At 43.7% G+C, this 18,848-nt stretch overlaps 1 protein-coding gene across 1 annotated transcript in view; it reads right to left on the bottom strand.

Moving 5' to 3' along the window:
- The window catches only part of TMTC2 (transmembrane O-mannosyltransferase targeting cadherins 2), a 312,659-nt gene that overhangs the window by 48,837 nt on the left and 244,974 nt on the right, over window positions 1–18,848 (bottom strand). The window contains exon 10 of the mRNA XM_030214877.1: window positions 18,621–18,735. Coding sequence (XP_030070737.1) covers window positions 18,621–18,735 — 115 coding nt within the window. The remainder of the gene's footprint in view (window positions 1–18,620; window positions 18,736–18,848) is intronic.

Here is an 18,848-nt window from a genome sequence, read left to right as displayed (position 1 = left end):
AGGCACCATTAGAATTAATAAGCATTGCAGTAAACATTATCCTAATAGGTAAGCAGCAAAAATAATTGTATTTATTTGTTACATTTGTATCCCACATTTCCCCACCTATTTGCAGGCTCAATGTGGCTTACAAAGTACCGTAAGGCGTTCGCCATTTCCGGTAGAGAAACAAATACAAAGAGATGTTATGGTCGGATAAGGTTCATGTGTTATAGACACATTGGGGAATCATAGAGAGGAAGAGTTATGCAGTGTCTTTTGCAAGCTTTGGTTTTGTTGTGTTGCAGGGTTTAGGCTCTTAGGTTGGGTCGATAGGGTATGCCTTTTTGAACAGGTTGGTTTTTAGTGATTTCCAGAAATTTAATGTTGCCCAGCCTACATTATTGAAAGCAATTGTGGTGTATTATTATCATCTCCATATTATTTCTGTAGCTTATGGTTCGTCCCAGTGTGCCACTGCCAATGTTGGCTGGTTCCCTTCATCATGATTTGAGCCTTACCCAAGGGTTTGCCATCATGAAGATTGTTATTATTGGGGTAAATATTCATCCAGTGGCAGTCAGCGTTATTGTGGTGAGCATCGACATTGAACATCCTGGAACGAGTGATATTCAGGACTTGGGGGGGGGGGGGGGATTCTATATATGGCATCTAAAATATCCGCATGGAAAACATTTCGGACTAAGTGCACTCTATAAGATGCACCTAGATTTAGGCACAGTATATAAAATACACTTAGTTGGTATCATAGCGCCTAAATCTACACGCCTCCATTTACACCAATGAAAACATGGCATAAATCCCAGTGCATAGATTTATTTATTTGTTACATTTGTATCCCACATTTTCCCACCTATTTGCAGGCTCAATGTGGCTTACATGGTACCGTAATGGCATTCGCCAGTTCCGATATGAACAAATACAAGGTGTTATTGTGGTAGAATAAGGTTCATATATGGCTGATGTATTTGGGAACGTAGGGAGGAAGAGGGAGGTTGGGGTGTGTCCATTACGATCTTTGGTTTCATTGTGTTGCAGGTACTTTGGTTTGTATGTTGGGTTGGTGGGATATGCCTTCTTGAACATGTTTGCTTTTAGTTCTTTCCGGAAGTTTAGATGGTCGTATGTTGTTTTTACTATTTTTGGCAGGGCGTTCCATAGTTGTGCGCTTAAATAGAAAAAGCTGGATGCATACGTTAATTTGTATTTGAGTCCTTTGCTGCTTGGGTAATGAAGATTTAGGTTATGTTCTTGCTGATTTTGTTGTGTTTCTGGTTTGCATGTCTACGAGGTCATTCATGTAACCTGGGGCTTCGCCGTAGATAATTTTATGAACCAGGGTGCACATAGAGTTACTTCCTAAATGTATAAATCTGTTATCTGTGGATTTTCAATGGTATTATTGGGATAGGGTTGTTGAAAATAATGTGTTACAAAGTTAATAATGCACAGTCAATCAACAAGCAACCACGAAATCCTAAAATATGTATAGTCCACTGTTAAGTTCGCATCTATTTCCTCACACTTCAAGGTTCATACTCAATAAGCAGCTTTTGTCCATCATATATACTAATCAGTGGAATAAAATAAGGAAAGATGGATACTTTTGTGGGCTGTTAATCAGAAAAAAAGGTAAAAAAAAATGTTTTCCAGTTTTTGCACAGGAATAATTAAAACTGTAACACAATACAAAGAAATATATATAAACAATCAGTTCAGAATTAAAAGGAGAAGGAAAAGGGGAGAGGGAACAAGATAGCTGCAGTTATTCTGTCACTGGAGTGGGGGAATAAACCTTAAATTATGCAGGAAATACAAATGCTTATCTTATTCTCTGCTATTTATCCTTAAGCTAAAAACCAGGAGATTCAATTTCTCGAGATTCCGTGAAATGCTCTTATGATAAAAATTCTATTATAAAGCAGACTACAGTTAAATAAAATGACATATCTTAAACAGCGTAGCATAAGAACCATCACAAACTCAGACAGTATGACACTTCCAGCGCTGTAAGAATAAAAGGCCAGCATTGCATTTGACAGTGGAATTTCAGAGCCCACGCAGCCATTGATCATAGAAAAGCAGGGCTCAGCTTTTCCAACTCAATCTCCTAAGTACGAGTAAAAATGTTGGTTTCTGCAGTTTATCAGTTTTTGGCCCAACGTTTCGAGAAAAAAATGAGGAAAGAACATAATTTCTCATTGGAACTTCTTATCCTATTATGCCCTGCCATACATTAAAAAATGTACACTAGACATGCAAACTTTCCATGGCCAGGAGCATGTTCTGCTCCTGTAAAGTCTGTATGAAAAAAAAAAAAGATATTTAACAAGGCGTTCCAGCAAAATCAAGAAGATCTAGGATAAAAATTAAAATACACTAATTAATGGCAAAGATTTAAGATCGCAACAGTTCCTTCTGTGTTATGTATCTACAAGAAAATGGGAAAGTCCGCAGGATACTTTCGGCCCCTTTTAGAAAGTGGCGGTACCTGTACCGCCACTTTGCCACGTGCCAATCCGGCTCTACCGCCAGGCTACCACAGAAGCCCGGTGGTAGTGCCTATCCCCAATGCATGCCATTTCCGGTGCTGAAAAAACACTTAAGGGGCCCTTCCACTAAGCCGCGTAAGCGTCTACGAGCACCAAAACATAGTAACATAGTAGATGACGGCAGAAAAAGACCTGCACGGTCCATCCAGTCTGCCCAACAAGATAAACTCATATGTGCTACTTCTTGTGTATACCTTACCTTGATTTGTATCTGCCATTTTCAGGGCACAGACTGTATACGTCTGCCCAGCACTAGCCCCACCTCCCAACCACCAGCCCTGCCTCCCACCACCGGCTCTGCCTCCCAATCTCAGCTAAGCTCCTGAGGATCCATTCCTTCTGAACAGGATTCCTTTATGTTTATCCCACGAATGCTTGAATTCCGCCACCGTTGTCATCTCCACCACCTCCCGCGGGAGGGCATTCCAAGTATCTACCACTCTCTCCATGAAAAAATACTTCCTGACATTTTCTTGAGTCTGTCCCCCTTCAATCTACTACTGCGTGGCTTTTGCAGTAATTTCATTTTTGGTGTGCGGCCGATATGTGCATCTGAAAAATATTTTTTAGTTTCGGGTGTGCATAACGGACGCACGCCAAGTGGCATTTGGCGTGCATAGGTCATTACTGCCCGGTTACCGCCTGAGTCTTTACTGCTAGGTCCATGGCTGGAGGTAAGGTCTCAGACCCAAAATGGACGCGCGGCAATTTTCACTTTGCTGCATGTCCATTTTCGGCAAAAGTGTAAAAAAAAAAAAAGGCCTTTTTTACAGGTTAACTAAACATGGATCTGCATGCGCCTAAAACCAGCACCTACACTACTGTAAGCTATTTTTCACCGCATCTTTGTAAAAGGACCCCTTATTTTTGTAGCCATGGGGGCTTACTAGGAGGTACTCCGTTCTGTGGATAAATCTCTCTTCTGTCCCCTTCTCCTCTATTGCTAATTCCAGACTCCGTTCCTTTTATCTCACTGTACGTCACACCTGGAATAGACCTCCCGAGCTTGTACGTCTAGCCCCGTCTTTGGCCGTTTTCAAATCCAGGCTAAAAGCCCACCTCTTTAATGCTGCTTTTGACTCCTAAACACTACTCACTTGCCCTGTACCCTTTTATCCCCACCTCTTTAATTCCCTTACCTCTTAGTTGTTCTGTCTGTCTGTCCTATTTAGATTGTGAGCTCTTTGAGCAGGGACTGTCTTTTCATGTATGGTGTACAGCGCTGCGCATGCCTTGTAGCGCTATAGAAATGATAAGTAGTAGTAATGTAGAAGCCTGCCCTTGCAGATCAGCAACGCGGTCGCGCAGGCTTCAGACTCACAGAAACAGAAGCCTGCGCGGCTGCGTTGTTGATCTGCAAGGGCAGGCTTCTAGATGGAATGTTGCTAGTGGAGGAATAGCCTAGTGGTTAGTGCAGTGGAACGTGGGATGTTGTTACTATTTGAGATTCTGGAATGTTGCTATTACTTGAGATTCTACATGGAATGTTGCTACTATTGGAGATTCTGTTGCTACTATTGGAGATTCTACATGGAATGTTGCTATTCCACTAGCAACATTCCATTTTTACATTGTGAGCTCTTTGAGCAGGGACTGTCTTTTCATGTATGGTGTACAGCGCTGTGTACGCCTTGTAGCGCTATAGAAGTGCTAAGTAGTAGTAGGTAATCGGCTGGGTTAGAGGGACAGCCATTACCAACTTCTAAACAGGTGGCGGTAAGGGCTCACCCAGGAAATGACTGCGGTATAAGGGGAACTCGGCGGGTGGCAAATCCACACGCCGACACTACCGTAGCACCCCTTTTACTGCAGCTTTGTAAAAGGGGTCCTTTTTATGCAGTACTAAATACCACCCATCCATCAATATTTTTAGCCACTTTGAAATCCGTCCATATCTAAGATTCTAATGTTCTCTGCCATGTTATCATTCCAATGGTGTTCTTAATCTGTAAAATCTTCAATAATGTGCGAGATAAATTTAGGCCTTTCTTCATTAATTATGAGCTTTTTAATAAATAGTCGAGGTCAACTCTTTTGTGGGCTCTGTGCAAGAACAGTTCTTCAAAAGAAATTATTTTACCATTAATAATCTTCAGTTCTTTTTTCTTTTTTTCTTTTTGTCAGCAAAATGTTTTGCTTGAATGGAAACAGATCCATTCTGTTTATTTAACTTCTATTCTATCCTTCCAGCTTGAACGTCCAATATGCCTGCCTCTCTCAAATAAATGCAAGACATATTTCACACTTTTATCCTTCCATCTTCTTCATGGAATTATTGTCCTGTAGTAGAACATCAGTCAGCCTAAAATTAATTTCCATTTGTCCCCAATTCCTCTCCAATGTGTTGTACAATGTCAAGCCATGGATTATGTTGTGTAGATAGGTCTGAATTTTTGTTGGCAAGCCCTACAGTTGTAGACCAGATTCTGTTGATTATTCAATCTCTAGACGATTTTAACAAATTACTGTACTGTAGCCAGTTAAAACGAGATACAAAGTACAAATATGTAATATTAGGAACAAACCATCTGTAATGCTCCTTTCTTCGCAGTGGTGTTCAATCTGTGGGAAAGGGTTGTTGTCAGAGTTGTAGGGTTCGGGTCTTAGGCATTTACATCATTGTAAGCAATACTGCAGAAGGGTTTTCAGGAAAGGTTTGTCTTTTGGGGGGGGGGGGGGGAATGACACGAAATCTGCAACAGACACCCTGGAAAGTATGGATAACACTAGCAAAAAAGGCCCGTTTCTTTGAGAGATGAAACGGGCGCTAGCAAGGTTTTTGTGTCCAGCGACCGTCCTGTTCCCCGGCCCCCCCCTGCAGCCACCCATGGCCAGGGATGCAGCTGTCCCCCAACCCCCCTGTAGGCAGGCACCTGTCCGATGCTGTCGCTCCATCCCCCGGCCCCCCCTGCAGCCACCCATGGCCAGGGATCCAGCTGTCCCCCAACCCCCCTCCAGGGACCTGTCCGCTGCTGTCGTTGGCGCTCTGCGATGCGGTGTGCATGTGAAAAATGGCCGGCAAGGGGCAGGGGGAGATGGCGTTTCGTGGAGTGTGTTTGCTCCGCCCTCATCGTCATCACGTTGTGACGCGAGGGCGGGGCACACACTCTTGGGCAAACCGGATATCTCGCCCGCTTCAAAGTTCCAGTTGGAGGCTTCATAGAACGTTGGAGGTGCCTTTTATATATAGAGATAAGGAGGAATCTAATGAAGCCTGAGGAATAGTCTAGAGCATGGTGTCTACCATTTATTGCTAAAAAATGTAGGGTCCTATGTTTGGCCCTCAGGATGTAGTACAGAAGGGCGGACTGACCATTTGAGGCAACCGGGCAGTGCCCGAGGGCCCAGAGGCTCTGCCTGGTTGCCTGCCAAGGTCCTACCTTAAAGGGCCCTGGTGGTCCAGTGGCTTCTCTGGGAGCAGCCGGACAGGAAAGAATCCCACTCTTTCCTGCCCACTGCCGCTAGCATGCCCGGGGCCAGCGCCAGTGTGTTTTAAAAATGGCTGCTGAAACCTGCGAAAGTGCTATGGGAAATCTCGGCACCCATTTTGAAAACGTGCTGGTGCTGGCCCCAGGCACACTAAGGGCAGCAGGCAGGAAACAGTAGGATTCTTTCCTGCCCAGCTGCCCCCAAATAAGCTACTAGACCACCATGGACCTTCAGGTACGACCCCTTGCAGGGGGGTCTGTAGTGTGTGGGAGGGGGAGGCAATTGTGTCCGGAGTGTAGGAGTATTTTCCTGCCATCTCACCTTTGCTGGTCAGAGGCCTGGTAAGCCTGAACATCTACAGTGGGGGAAATAAGTATTTGATCCCTTGCTGATTTTGTAAGTGTGCCCACTGACAAAGACATGAGCAGCCCATAATTGAAGGGTAGGTTATTGGTAACAGTGAGAGATAGCACATCACAAATTAAATCCGGAAAATCACATTGTGGAAAGTATATGAATTTATTTGCATTCTGCAGAGGGAAATAAGTATTTGATCCCCCACCAACCAGTAAGAGATCTGGCCCCTACAGACCAGGTAGATGCTCCAAATCAACTCGTTACCTGCATGACAGACAGCTGTCGGCAATGGTCACCTGTATGAAAGACACCTGTCCACAGACTCAGTGAATCAGTCAGACTCTAACCTCTACAAAATGGCCAAGAGCAAGGAGCTGTCTAAGGATGTCAGGGACAAGATCATACACCTGCACAAGGCTGGAATGGGCTACAAAACCATCAGTAAGACGCTGGGCGAGAAGGAGACAACTGTTGGTGCCATAGTAAGAAAATGGAAGAAGTACAAAATGACTGTCAATCGACAAAGATCTGGGGCTCCACGCAAAATCTCACCTCGTGGGGTATCCTTGATCATGAGGAAGGTTAGAAATCAGCCTACAACTACAAGGGGGGAACTTGTCAATGATCTCAAGGCAGCTGGGACCACTGTCACCACGAAAACCATTGGTAACACATTACGACATAACGGATTGCAATCCTGCAGTGCCCGCAAGGTCCCCCTGCTCCGGAAGGCACATGTGACGGCCCGTCTGAAGTTTGCCAGTGAACACCTGGATGATGCCGAGAGTGATTGGGAGAAGGTGCTGTGGTCAGATGAGACAAAAATTGAGCTCTTTGGCATGAACTCAACTCGCCGTGTTTGGAGGAAGAGAAATGCTGCCTATGACCCAAAGAACACCGTCCCCACTGTCAAGCATGGAGGTGGAAATGTTATGTTTTGGGGGTGTTTCTCTGCTAAGGGCACAGGACTACTTCACCGCATCAATGGGAGAATGGATGGGGCCATGTACCGTACAATTCTGAGTGACAACCTCCTTCCCTCCGCCAGGGCCTTAAAAATGGGTCGTGGCTGGGTCTTCCAGCACGACAATGACCCAAAACATACAGCCAAGGCAACAAAGGAGTGGCTCAGGAAGAAGCACATTAGGGTCATGGAGTGGCCTAGCCAGTCACCAGACCTTAATCCCATTGAAAACTTATGGAGGGAGCTGAAGCTGCGAGTTGCCAAGCGACAGCCCAGAACTCTTAATGATTTAGAGATGATCTGCAAAGAGGAGTGGACCAAAATTCCTCCTGACATGTGTGCAAACCTCATCATCAACTACAGAAGACGTCTGACCGCTGTGCTTGCCAACAAGGGTTTTGCCACCAAGTATTAGGTCTTGTTTGCCAGAGGGATTAAATACTTATTTCCCTCTGCAGAATGCAAATAAATTCATATACTTTCCACAATGTGATTTTCCGGATTTAATTTGTGATGTGCTATCTCTCACTGTTACCAATAACCTACCCTTCAATTATGGGCTGCTCATGTCTTTGTCAGTGGGCACACTTACAAAATCAGCAAGGGATCAAATACTTATTTCCCCCACTGTATATAACGTTTGGCAGATAAGTGTGGGATAAAATTGAGCAATGGATGGGGGAGCAGTGGGCTAGGGGTAGAGTGGCTTGCCTATTGGGGGTTGGTATTCGTAGGTGCAAGGTGATGCACATTGGAAAGAATAATCTGAATCACAGTTACCTGATGCTAGGGTCCACCTTGGGGGTCAGCGCTCAAGAAAAAGATCCGGGTGTCATTGTAAATAATACGCTGAAATCTTCTGCTCAGTGAGCGGCAGCGGCCAAAAAAGCAAAACGGGATGCTAGGAATTATTAGGAAAGGGATGGTGAATAAGACCAAAAATACTATAATGCCTTTGTATCGCTACATGATGCGTTTGAACCTTGAGTATTGTGTTCATTTCTGGTTGCTGTACCTCAAAAAAAGATATAGTGGAACTAGAAAAGGTTCAAAACGTTAAAAGGGATGGCTAAAGAGGTTATGGCTCTTCAACTTGGAAAAGAGACGGCAGAGGTCTATAAAATCCTGAGTGAATTGATATTTTTACACAATGAAGTTACATGGAAATACTTTTAAAACAAATAGGAGGAAATATTTTTCCAAAGAATAGTGAAGCTCTGGAACTCTTTGCCAGAGGATGTAGTGACAGTGGTTAGCTTATCTGGGTTTAAAAAGGGTTTGAACAAGTTCCTGGAGGAAAAGTCCATAGTTGGCTATTGAGACAGACATGGGGAAACTACTGCTTGCCCTGAGATTTGTAGCATGGAATGGTGCTACTCTTTGAGGTTCTACATGCAATGGTGCTACTCTTTGAGGTTCTACATGCAATGGTGCTACTCTTTGAGGTTCTGCATGCAATGGTGCTACTCTGAGGTTCTACATGCAATGGTGCTACTCTTTGAGGTTCTGCATTCAATGGTGCTACTCTGAGGTTCTACATGCAATGGTGCTACTCTTTGAGGTTCTGCATGCAATGGTGCTACTCTTTGAGGTTCTGCATGCAATGGTGCTACTCTTTGAGGTTCTACATGGAATGTTGCTACTCTTTGGGTTTCTGTCAGGTACTTGTGACCTGGATTGGCCACTGTTGGAAACAGGATACTGGGCTAGATGGACTATTGGTCTGACCCAGTATGTCTATTCTTATGTCCTTATTAGACATTATTTTAAAATTTTGCTTTGATAGAGTGATTTAGTATATAGTGACATGCTGAGAAAATAAGTAACTGAAAAAGCTGTTTTCTTGCTGGGATTTATAGGAATATATTTGCTGTGATTTCCCTGCATTTAGAGAAGTGTGCATATAATTTTATAGTTCGTAAGTACTAGCAGTTAGGTGCATAAATGACCATATTCTATTGCTCAACATTCCCTTACCTGCCCTTGCCCCTCCTATATCCATGCCACCCTAAGGAGTCGCACGCCATAGAAATTAGGTGCTATGCCCCAGATTCTATATATGGCGCCCAAATTTGCTCACTGCAATTTGGGTGTGCACTCAGTTGTGTACGCAACCTAATTTATCGAGCTCCTAACTAGCAATAATTGGGAGCTAAGAACCAATTATTGCACTTAATTAGAATCAAAAGAATTTGTGTGCGTTCAGAAACGTGGCACATGGAATTACACAAGACTGCCTTACCATGCCTATACTGGATGTCGGTATTTACACCAGGTTTTAGCAGGCAAAAGTCCAGTGCCCAAAAGTTAGGCGCAGGATCCACGCTAACAGCTAATCTACATCAGGCACGTACCCTTTATATAACAGTGTTTAGAACTGAATTTTTTTTGTACCCAAGTTTCAATGCCATTTATAGAATTTGCTCCTATGTTTAGAGAATGGGGATGTAAGTCAATTGCCCGCACTAAGTACCAATTACTGCCAGTTAATGATGACAATTATTGGTAATTTAGAGACCATTAGCTAAATTTAGTTATACGCACAAATGGCCCCTGCTGCCCAATTTTTCACACCCTATATAGATGAAGGGTGAGCGTGGGCAGAGTTCGTACAGAGTTCGATTATAAACCGTGCTATTCTCGCTTGTACTCAATCTAGGCATAGACATTTACATCCGCTTTCGAGCACGTACACGTCTGCACTTGCTGCTTACGTGTCTTTATTTATTTGTTGCATTTGTATTCCACATTTTCCTACCTATTTGCAGGCTCAATGTGGCTTACATTCTTCCGTAATGGCGATCGCCATTTCCGTAATGAGAAATACAGAGTTATATTGCATTAAGTTTCGTAGGTGACAGAGGAGGGGGGGGGGGGATAATCGAACAAAACTTAAGTAGGTGCCTTCTTAAACTAAGTGGAGGAGTGGCCTAATGGTTAGTGTTAGTGCAGCAGGCTTTGATCCCGGCGTCCTGGGTTTGATTCCCGTTGCAGCTCCCTTGTGACCTTGGGCAAGTCACTTAACCCCCCGTTGTTCGGGTACAAAAATCAAGACAGTGAGCCCTCTGGGAACAGACAGAGTCCCCGCTCATCACCTGTGATTGTTCTCCGCCTTGAACTTGATGGTTAAGCGAAATACAAATGCCAGAATTAAGTTACAAAATCACCCGCTTTGTGACCCAAAAGAAAGCAGTATAAATGTTGGAAACTAAGATCCGCTTCTATTACCATAAAGCAGCGTATTTTGCTGGATCCACATGAAGCAGTAAAAACGTATTTCGCTACAGGGAACCACCGCCAGAGTAAATTATAGTTTGTTAAGAGAAGGAGAGTAGACATGAATAATAGGGACTGGAATGCTCGGAGAAGAAACACGAAGGACAAGAAATATTTCGTAGCAAAAACAGCCTCTGTCTCAGAGCCAGGAAAATGAAACACTGCACTGACCTGTGTGGAAGGTTCCCAGTAACACGCGGAGTCTTTCCTATGCAGCTCCTTTACAAGAGACACCTGCAGAGTTCCACAGAAAAAGAAAAGGTTTCTGTTCTGTGGCTCAGTTCCCAACTAGTAAGTCAACCAGCTGTAAAAGCCAGCAAGACCCATGACCTTTCTTGCAGTGGGAGACCGCAACTATTTTTCGGTGGATAGAGATCCCAATAATAATAAATTCACTAATATGACAAGAGTAGTCTAAAACAATTTAGCCTGGGTGTGGTGGAGCTGGACTTACTTTAGCCCTCAGTATGATTCAGCTCAGATTTTTGTGGAAGGCAATGGGAATGTGTACCTTGGAAGTCTCGTACTTCGGCTACGAACGCACGGAGATGCTAGAACAGCAGCAGCATTCTCGTGATGCTTCTGCAGTCGCCTTTGCTGTCATCACCGTTTAAAAGAAAAAAAAAAAAAGCACCTAACAGTGCCTGGTTGTGGAGGAAAATTAAACAAAAGGGAAAGTTCAGTCAAGTAAAAACAAATATGGAAAATGAAAGAATGAATTTTCCTTAAAACGAACGTCCAGCTGTGCATACAACTGCAAATTCCATTTTAGACTTCAATTCCAAAAACAAGAATGGTCTGATGTGGGAAAAAAAATCAGACCAAAAACAAAAGTCACTCCAATTAAGTTACTTAAGTAATTATGAAATACACTAACCATACAAACGCAAAGTCCTTTTGAGAAAATGCATGCATAACTTAATCGTAGAAGGTGGATAATACATTTGATAATTAAGGGGTCAATATTCAAAGCGATTTGGTTTGTGCCCAACAAAAATACAGCTATTTTGGAGACATTCCAGGAGCAGAGACGGGACTTAACCAGCCAAGGTCTAACCTCATAAAAAGGACCACATAAGAGTCAGCCCTATCTTTATACATTTTGCCATAGCTGGTTGAGGGGCCCTTTTAAATAGGTTCATATTTATTTATTGCATTTGTATCCCACATTTTCCCACCTATTTGTAGGCTCAATGTGGCTTACATGGTTATATAACATTGTCATTCCAGGATCTTAGATACAGTAGTATTGTGCATAGTTTAGGTAGGGGAAGAAAGGAGAAGGAAGGGATAGATTAGGGTAGTTATAGAGGGTCGGTTTTCATAACTGATTGGGTTGGTGAGGGATATTGGTGAGCTTATCTGATATCGGTTCTCATTGTAGGCTTTGTTAAAGAAATATGTCTTCAGAGATTTGCGGAAGATAGTTATTTCGTTGATTGTCTTCAGGTCTGTAGGTAGTGCATTCCATAACTGCGTGCTCATGTAGGAGAAGGTAGCGGCATGCATCAGTTTGTATTTTAGTCTTTTACAGCTGGGGAAGTGCAGGTTGAGGAAGTTGCAGGACGACCTTCTAGCGTTTCTGGGAGGTAGGTCTACGAGATCTAGCATGTAGATTGGGGCGTCTGCGTGAATGATTTTGTGTACAATCGTGAAGATCTTGAACGCAATTCATTCCTTAATTGGGAGCCAGTGAAGTTTCTCTCTTAAGGGTTTAGCGCTTTCGTATTTAGTTTTTCCAAATATGAGTCTGGCGGCAGTATTCTGAGCCGTTTGGAGTTTATGGGCCTATGCATGTGCAGCGATCGCCGAATTGGCATTATGGCCCGGCTACCACGTGCCCCGGGCAGTAATTCTGAATTTGGTGAGCACCGAAAACACCCTGTAGAAAATATGTAATATTTTGTATCGCGTGGCATTTACCCGGCGGTAAATAACAGTGCGTATGTGCTGCATGCCTACCCCAGGTAGCGAGTGAGCCCTTACCACTAAGTCAGTGGGTGGCGGTAAGGTCTCAGGCCGAAAATAGACGCACGCTGCTTTTTATTTTGCCGTACATCAATTTCTGGCCTCTTCAAAAAAAAAAAAAAAAAAGGGGGCCCCTTTTCCAGGATGCGGTATAAACTGGTCCAGAGCATACCCAAAAGACGCGCTTGCACTGCCGCAGACCACTCTTTGCCGTGGCTTACGAAAAGGGCCCCTAACTGCTGAATATCATGATTCCCAACTTTTTATGGTTAACCAAACTGCTTACAAGAGAAAGTAGCATTGAGATGCTTCCCGTTTTTTATTTAGTTATAAAACTTATTAAAGACAAGCATGTTATAGATTCTTAATAAAACAAGGTAAAGAAAGAGTCCTATGAATTAACTCTATGTCTATCCTAAATTTAAATTAACAAAAACAGTAACCAGACTGCATAGAATTAGCCCAGAATGGTACCTTATTGTAGCCTTTACTGCATGGATTTCGATGCTAAAATTCTGAAGTGAACAGACGGCTACACTATTAAGGGACTATGAGGGTAAAGGAACATGGCATATATGATAAATTTCTACCACTCCTTTCTGTGATGAAGACAAAGATGAAACTGCCATGGCTGCAGAATGGAACAGAACATTATGTATAGTAACGTACAGGAGAATCCACAAGGGCGTAATAAAGAAATTAGGAAACCATTCCTTCTACTGCTAGTGATTTTTCTATCACCGCCCCGGGAGCTATTCTCAACCACGATGTTCCCTGTGCAACAGGGCTTGGCAGCAGAGATTCAAATGGGAAAGATCTTGACCACAGTGGACGCCTTCTGTGATGCCTGAGTCATGTGCATATCTCTTTATTTACAAAAATACATCTGTGGCCAGCCTACTACTGGATGTAACAATGGCCCATTATGGTTTCACCTTCTGGAAAACCTTACTCTAAAGTGTTCCATTGCTTATGTGAGTTTGTAAACAATACAACAAAAACAGTGCAGCAGATGACGGTGACAGAGATGTGAAACCACTACCGGTGATTATACTGATGATTTTAGCCATTGCTGCTGTTGAGTGTCAACTGTTGGAAGAGAGTGGTAGCAACTGATTATCCTATATAATAATTCTCACCTCCAACATTCTATGCGTCTGCCTGCCTGTGTCTGTAACTTTCTTCACAGATGGGCTCCGAAGTCCTAGCTGATGTCACTAGTCTCATTAAGATGCATCCTATATAATAATTCTCACCTCCAACGTTCTGACTTGCCTGGGACCGTGGCTCATTCAGTGTTGGTCTGCTAGGCTCCGTAGATCAGGCTGACATCACCGTAGCCATTATGATGTCAACTTCAGAACCCGGGGGGGGGGGGGGGGGGAAGCATGCCTCACAGCTGATCCATGTCCAGAGGAGGGTCGCTGGACATGGGTGGCTGGAGGGGGGGGGGCAGGGAAGAAAGGAGGGTCGCTGGACATGGGTGGCTGCAGGGGAGCCGAGGAAAACCTTGCTAGCGCCCGTTTCATTTGTGTCAGAAATGGGCCTTTTTTACTAGTTACATAATAATGGTATCAATATTTAATAGTGAATCATTGTATACAACATGAAAAATAAACCACAAAACAGTAATTAAAAACTCTGGCATGGTCCCCTTACAGCAAATATGCCTGCATCAGGAATTAAGACCTAGAGTTGTGTGCAAACATTTAGGCACCCACAAAGCTTGCATGCTTCAGTGAAAGGGTTCGCAACAGAGTCCTCAGGGCACACCTGGCCAGTCAGGTTTTCAGGATACCCACAACGAACATACATGAGATGGATTTGCATGCCTTCATGAACAGAAGCTGATACAAACTCTACATGGTACAAAAGCATACAAATAAAACATAAAAGTGAATCTATATATATATATATATGTTGAACCTTCTACCTCCATATTTGGTGACAAAGATATATATATCTTTGTCACCAAATATGGAGGTAGAAGGTTCAACATACTTAAGAGCAAGGGGAAAACATGAATTTACCCACCAGATCCTGTTTCTTCTCTGACCACAGTTTGGGGGATTATAGTGCAATGTACAGTTTCTGCAAGAGGAGCTTTAGCTTGGGAGCAAAAGCTTGGTCAGAAAGGATCTACTCTCAAGGTACTATATACCTCACTGAGCCCCAACGTGAGAATCATCCACGGCCAAGAAGATCTAATGCACCAGGGAATTCTCAATGTGCCGCAGATGCAGGAGCTGCTGTGGTGGCTTGTCTTGGCAAGATGCTCCTGACTGTAGGTGCGACAGGCAGTAAGCGGTTTCTGCTGTGGCTGAATTTTGGCGAGGGGTATTTGGAGAAGGGTGACATGTCTATGCCAGAGCAGCAAAGTGAAGAACCAGTTTTGGATCTGGATATCATCATTACAGCCTAGAGGGTAGGAGAAAGAAGCCTGAGGAGCTGACTGGGAAAGGTATGGAATACAGTTAGACTTCTTGGACAGTCTGTGGTGTCTCTCTTTGGGTAAGTTCGTGGAATGCTTGCGTTCTCTTTAGACCAGACTGATCAACATGGAGAAACTCTGGGACTTTATGGGGAAAGATTGAACATTGTGAAAGAGAAGTTGGGGAATTCTTTAGATGCGATGGTTCTTTTGAAGGGTCACAATCTTTCATATCTGAAAAGGCTACCCTGATTATTTGCCTTGGAACCCAATAGAAATTGGGTTCTACAAATTTATTTTCACTTTAAGTATAAGAGATTTTTGGGATCACATGTAATGGTGTGACTCTATTCGTTCAGAGCTAGTCGGGTTAGGCTCAATGTCTATTCACTACTACTACTACTTAACATTTCTAGAGCGCTACTAGGGTTACGCAGCGCTGTACAAATTAACAATAAGGACAGTCCTTGCTCAGAAGAGCTTACAATCTAACGGACAAAATGTCAAGTTGGGGTAGTTTAGATTTCCTGAGAGGAGGTGTAGTGATTAGGTGCCGAAGGCGACATTGAAGAGGTGGGATTTGAGCAATGATTTGAAGATGGGTAGGGAGGGGGCCCGGCGTATGGGCTCAGGGAGTTTGTTCCAAGCATGGGGTGAAGCGAGGTAGAAAGGGCGAAGCCTAGAGTTGGCGGTGGTGGAGAAGGGTACTGAAAGGAGGGATTTGTCAAGAGAGCGGAGGTTACGGGTGGGGACATAAGGGGAGATGAGAGTAGAGAGATAAGGAGGGGCTGCAGATCGAGTGCATTTGTAGGTGAGTAGGAGAAGCTTGAACTGTATGCGGTATCTGATCGGAAGCCAGTGAAGTGACTTGAGGAGAGGGGTGATATGAGTATATCGGTTAAGGCGGAAGATAAGACGTGCGGCCGAGTTCTGGATGGACTGAAGGGGGGATAGATGGCTAAGTGGGAGGCCGGTGAGGAGTAGGTTGCAGTAGTCAAGGCGAGAGGTAATGGGAGAGTGGATGAGAGTTCGAGTGGTGTGCTCAGAGAGGAGGGGGCGAATTTTGCTAATGTTATAGAGGAAGAAGCGACAGGTCTTGGCTATCTGCTGGATATGCGCAGAGAAGGAGAGGGAGGAGTCGAAGATGACACCAAGGTTGCGGGCAGATGAGACAGGGACGATGAGGGTGTTATCAATTGAGATAGAGAGTGAAGGGAGAGGAGAAGTGCTCTTGGAGCAATGTTTTCCCCTCAGTTTCCATGTAAATATTTTGTCAGATCTGAGTGCAAATATGTTTACTGATCCATTGCATCTTCAAAGTTTTCTTGAGGCCAGGTCTGTTTTGGTTCTCATTGCTCTATCCTTTCTTGTAGAGACTCAGCATTAGGGTAGTCTGATTTCTTGCTATACATAATTTCCTGTACTGTGTGCCCTGTTTATCTTTTTTTTTTCCTATTCAGAAGTGAAATCTCATCTCTCCTTTGTCTCTCCCCATCCCCCATTATAGTGATACAACATGTAAACCACTTTGATTGTAACCAGAGGAAGGCTGTATATCAAATCCCATCCCCCTTTATGACTACAACAAATTCAAGTCAACCATCTACCCCCCCATCGTAATATTTCCTACAATGCATTTAAAATATGTTTAATTATTGCCAACATTATGAAAATCTTCATATGGCAGAAAATACATATAGAAGTATGCACAAAATATCTAGTTACAGTGTAACATATAATCCCTACCCTAGTATTTCGGCATTTTCCTGGGGAAAATTTTTCTGCTATAGGACAAATAGCTTGTGTAGCATTTTACTAGGGCTCAAGGATGGGGTACATGAGCCCTAGTAAAATTTTTGATCATGAGATTAAACTGTACCCTCCAACCTCATCCTCCAACAATCCGGAAGATCTCTCTCCCCCTTTCCTCCTTTCTCTTTGGCCCTTTTTTAAACTTGGCTGTATCTTTGGCAGTGCTTGCAATACCTAATCCAACTATCCACCGTTTAAGTTTCCTGAATCTACTTGCCTAGGAGGAGGAGTAGCCTAGTGGTTAGTGCAGCAGACTTTGATCCTGGGGAACTGAGTTCAATTCCCACTGCAGCTCCTTGTGACTCTGGGCAAGTCACTTAACCCTCCATTGCCCCTGGTACAAAATAAGTACCTGAATATAGGTAAACCGCTTTGAATGTAGTTGCAAAAACCTCAGAAAGGCAGTATATCAAGTCCCGTTTCCCTTTCCCTTATGACATCACAATATCAGAAGTGAGCCAAGTATCTGGCAATCAAGCCATTGTGACATCACTGATGAGGTTGGCTCTTATTGGTGGAATGAGTGGAGGAGTGGCCTAGTGGTTAGTGTAGTGGACTTTGATCCTGGGAAACTGAGTTCTATTCCACTGCAGCTCCTTGTGACTCTGGGCAAGTCACTTAACCCTCCATTGCCCCTGGTACAAAATAAGTACCTGAATATATGTAAACCGCTTTGAATGTAGTTGCAAAAACTTCAGAAAGGCAGTATATCAAATTCCATTTCCCTTTCCCTAACTGGCTGGCCCCAAGCGCCATTCTGCAGCTGCATCCTGCCCTACTGGAAACAGGAAGTTGCATCAGAGGAGGTGGAAGAGGAGGAAGGAAGGGAGAGAGAGAACTTCTGGACTGCCGGGGGAAGCAGGGAGGTCAGATGTACACCACTGGCCCAGGCTATTGATTAATCACAATTAAAAATTTTAATTGTCAGTGCATTTTCAGCTGAAACCAAAACTCACTCTTCCTCACCCTCGTAATCACTCTCAGCCCCTTCCCACAGTAGAAGACAGGCTGGCTGATGGCAACTCCCCTTCCTGAGCCCCTCCCCATGATGGCTCCCTCTTGGGCCTATCTATTCGTTGGTAGGTAGAGGGTGCAGGGGTGTTCCCACTCTCTCTCTCTCCTGCTGCTGTGCACACCATTCCCATAAAATGGGTTCCAGGGCTTCCAGCGGAAGTTTTACGAGACTGCTGTGGGAGATCCTGGCATCTTGAAAATGGAATTGGAATGGGCAGGTCCCAGAAGCCATTTTCTGGACCAGCCGTGTGCAGGAGTGAGAGGGAATGCCTCCTGTGCCCACTACCCACCAAGAAAAAAGGTAGGCTCAAAGGGAGCTGCCACTGGGGTGGAGGAGGGGAGGCTCGAGGGTGCAGTTTCATTTTTTACTTCGGTTTCTACCACAACTAAGTGACCAATTGTTTTTAGACTTAAGCATTTCCAGTTTTCTCAAGCTGCAGTTAAAGCATTGATTCCACTGATCTAATCTGAGACCTCTCCAATTTTTTGTGACTGAAGTCTCTAAAATAGCTATGGTTGATGGAAAAAAAAGAGAGAGAGGACTGCTGAATGGAGACAATATTTTATCATGCAACCATGGAGAAAATTACAAGATCGTACAAGTGCCAATTCTTCAGGCACTGATGTGTATGTAAAAAGAAAGGATCAAAATGAGGAGTGTTCAATCTTTGCTCTCTCAAAGTCCTGCTGAACCATGAAAAATATGTGCATAGCAAGTTTACTTTAGTATATAATAAATATTGTAATATATTGTTTGATAAATAAAACATGATAATTATGTGCACATTCTGAGGGCAGTCCACGGAGGAAGGCCAACCTGAGCATGTGAGCTGCATTGAAGACCACATCAAACTCGGAGCTGTCAAATTCTGCAGCTTTCTGAGCCATCTCAGCTGCATCTATTAAGCGGCCTTCTTCTAAGAGAAACTGACCTGAAAAAAACAAAACATAACAAATCTAAAACAGGAACGCATTCCTCAAATCACGGTATTATGATCAAGGCGGCAGAAGGTGAGAAAGGACCTTTTTCAATAGTAGATACAGT

The sequence above is a fragment of the Microcaecilia unicolor genome, chromosome 9 (genome assembly GCF_901765095.1).
Source record: "Microcaecilia unicolor chromosome 9, aMicUni1.1, whole genome shotgun sequence".
NCBI classification, from domain to species: Eukaryota; Metazoa; Chordata; class Amphibia; order Gymnophiona; family Siphonopidae; genus Microcaecilia; species Microcaecilia unicolor.
Note: the sequence above shows the minus strand (reverse complement) of the source record. Positions and strands in the feature narration are given on the sequence as shown.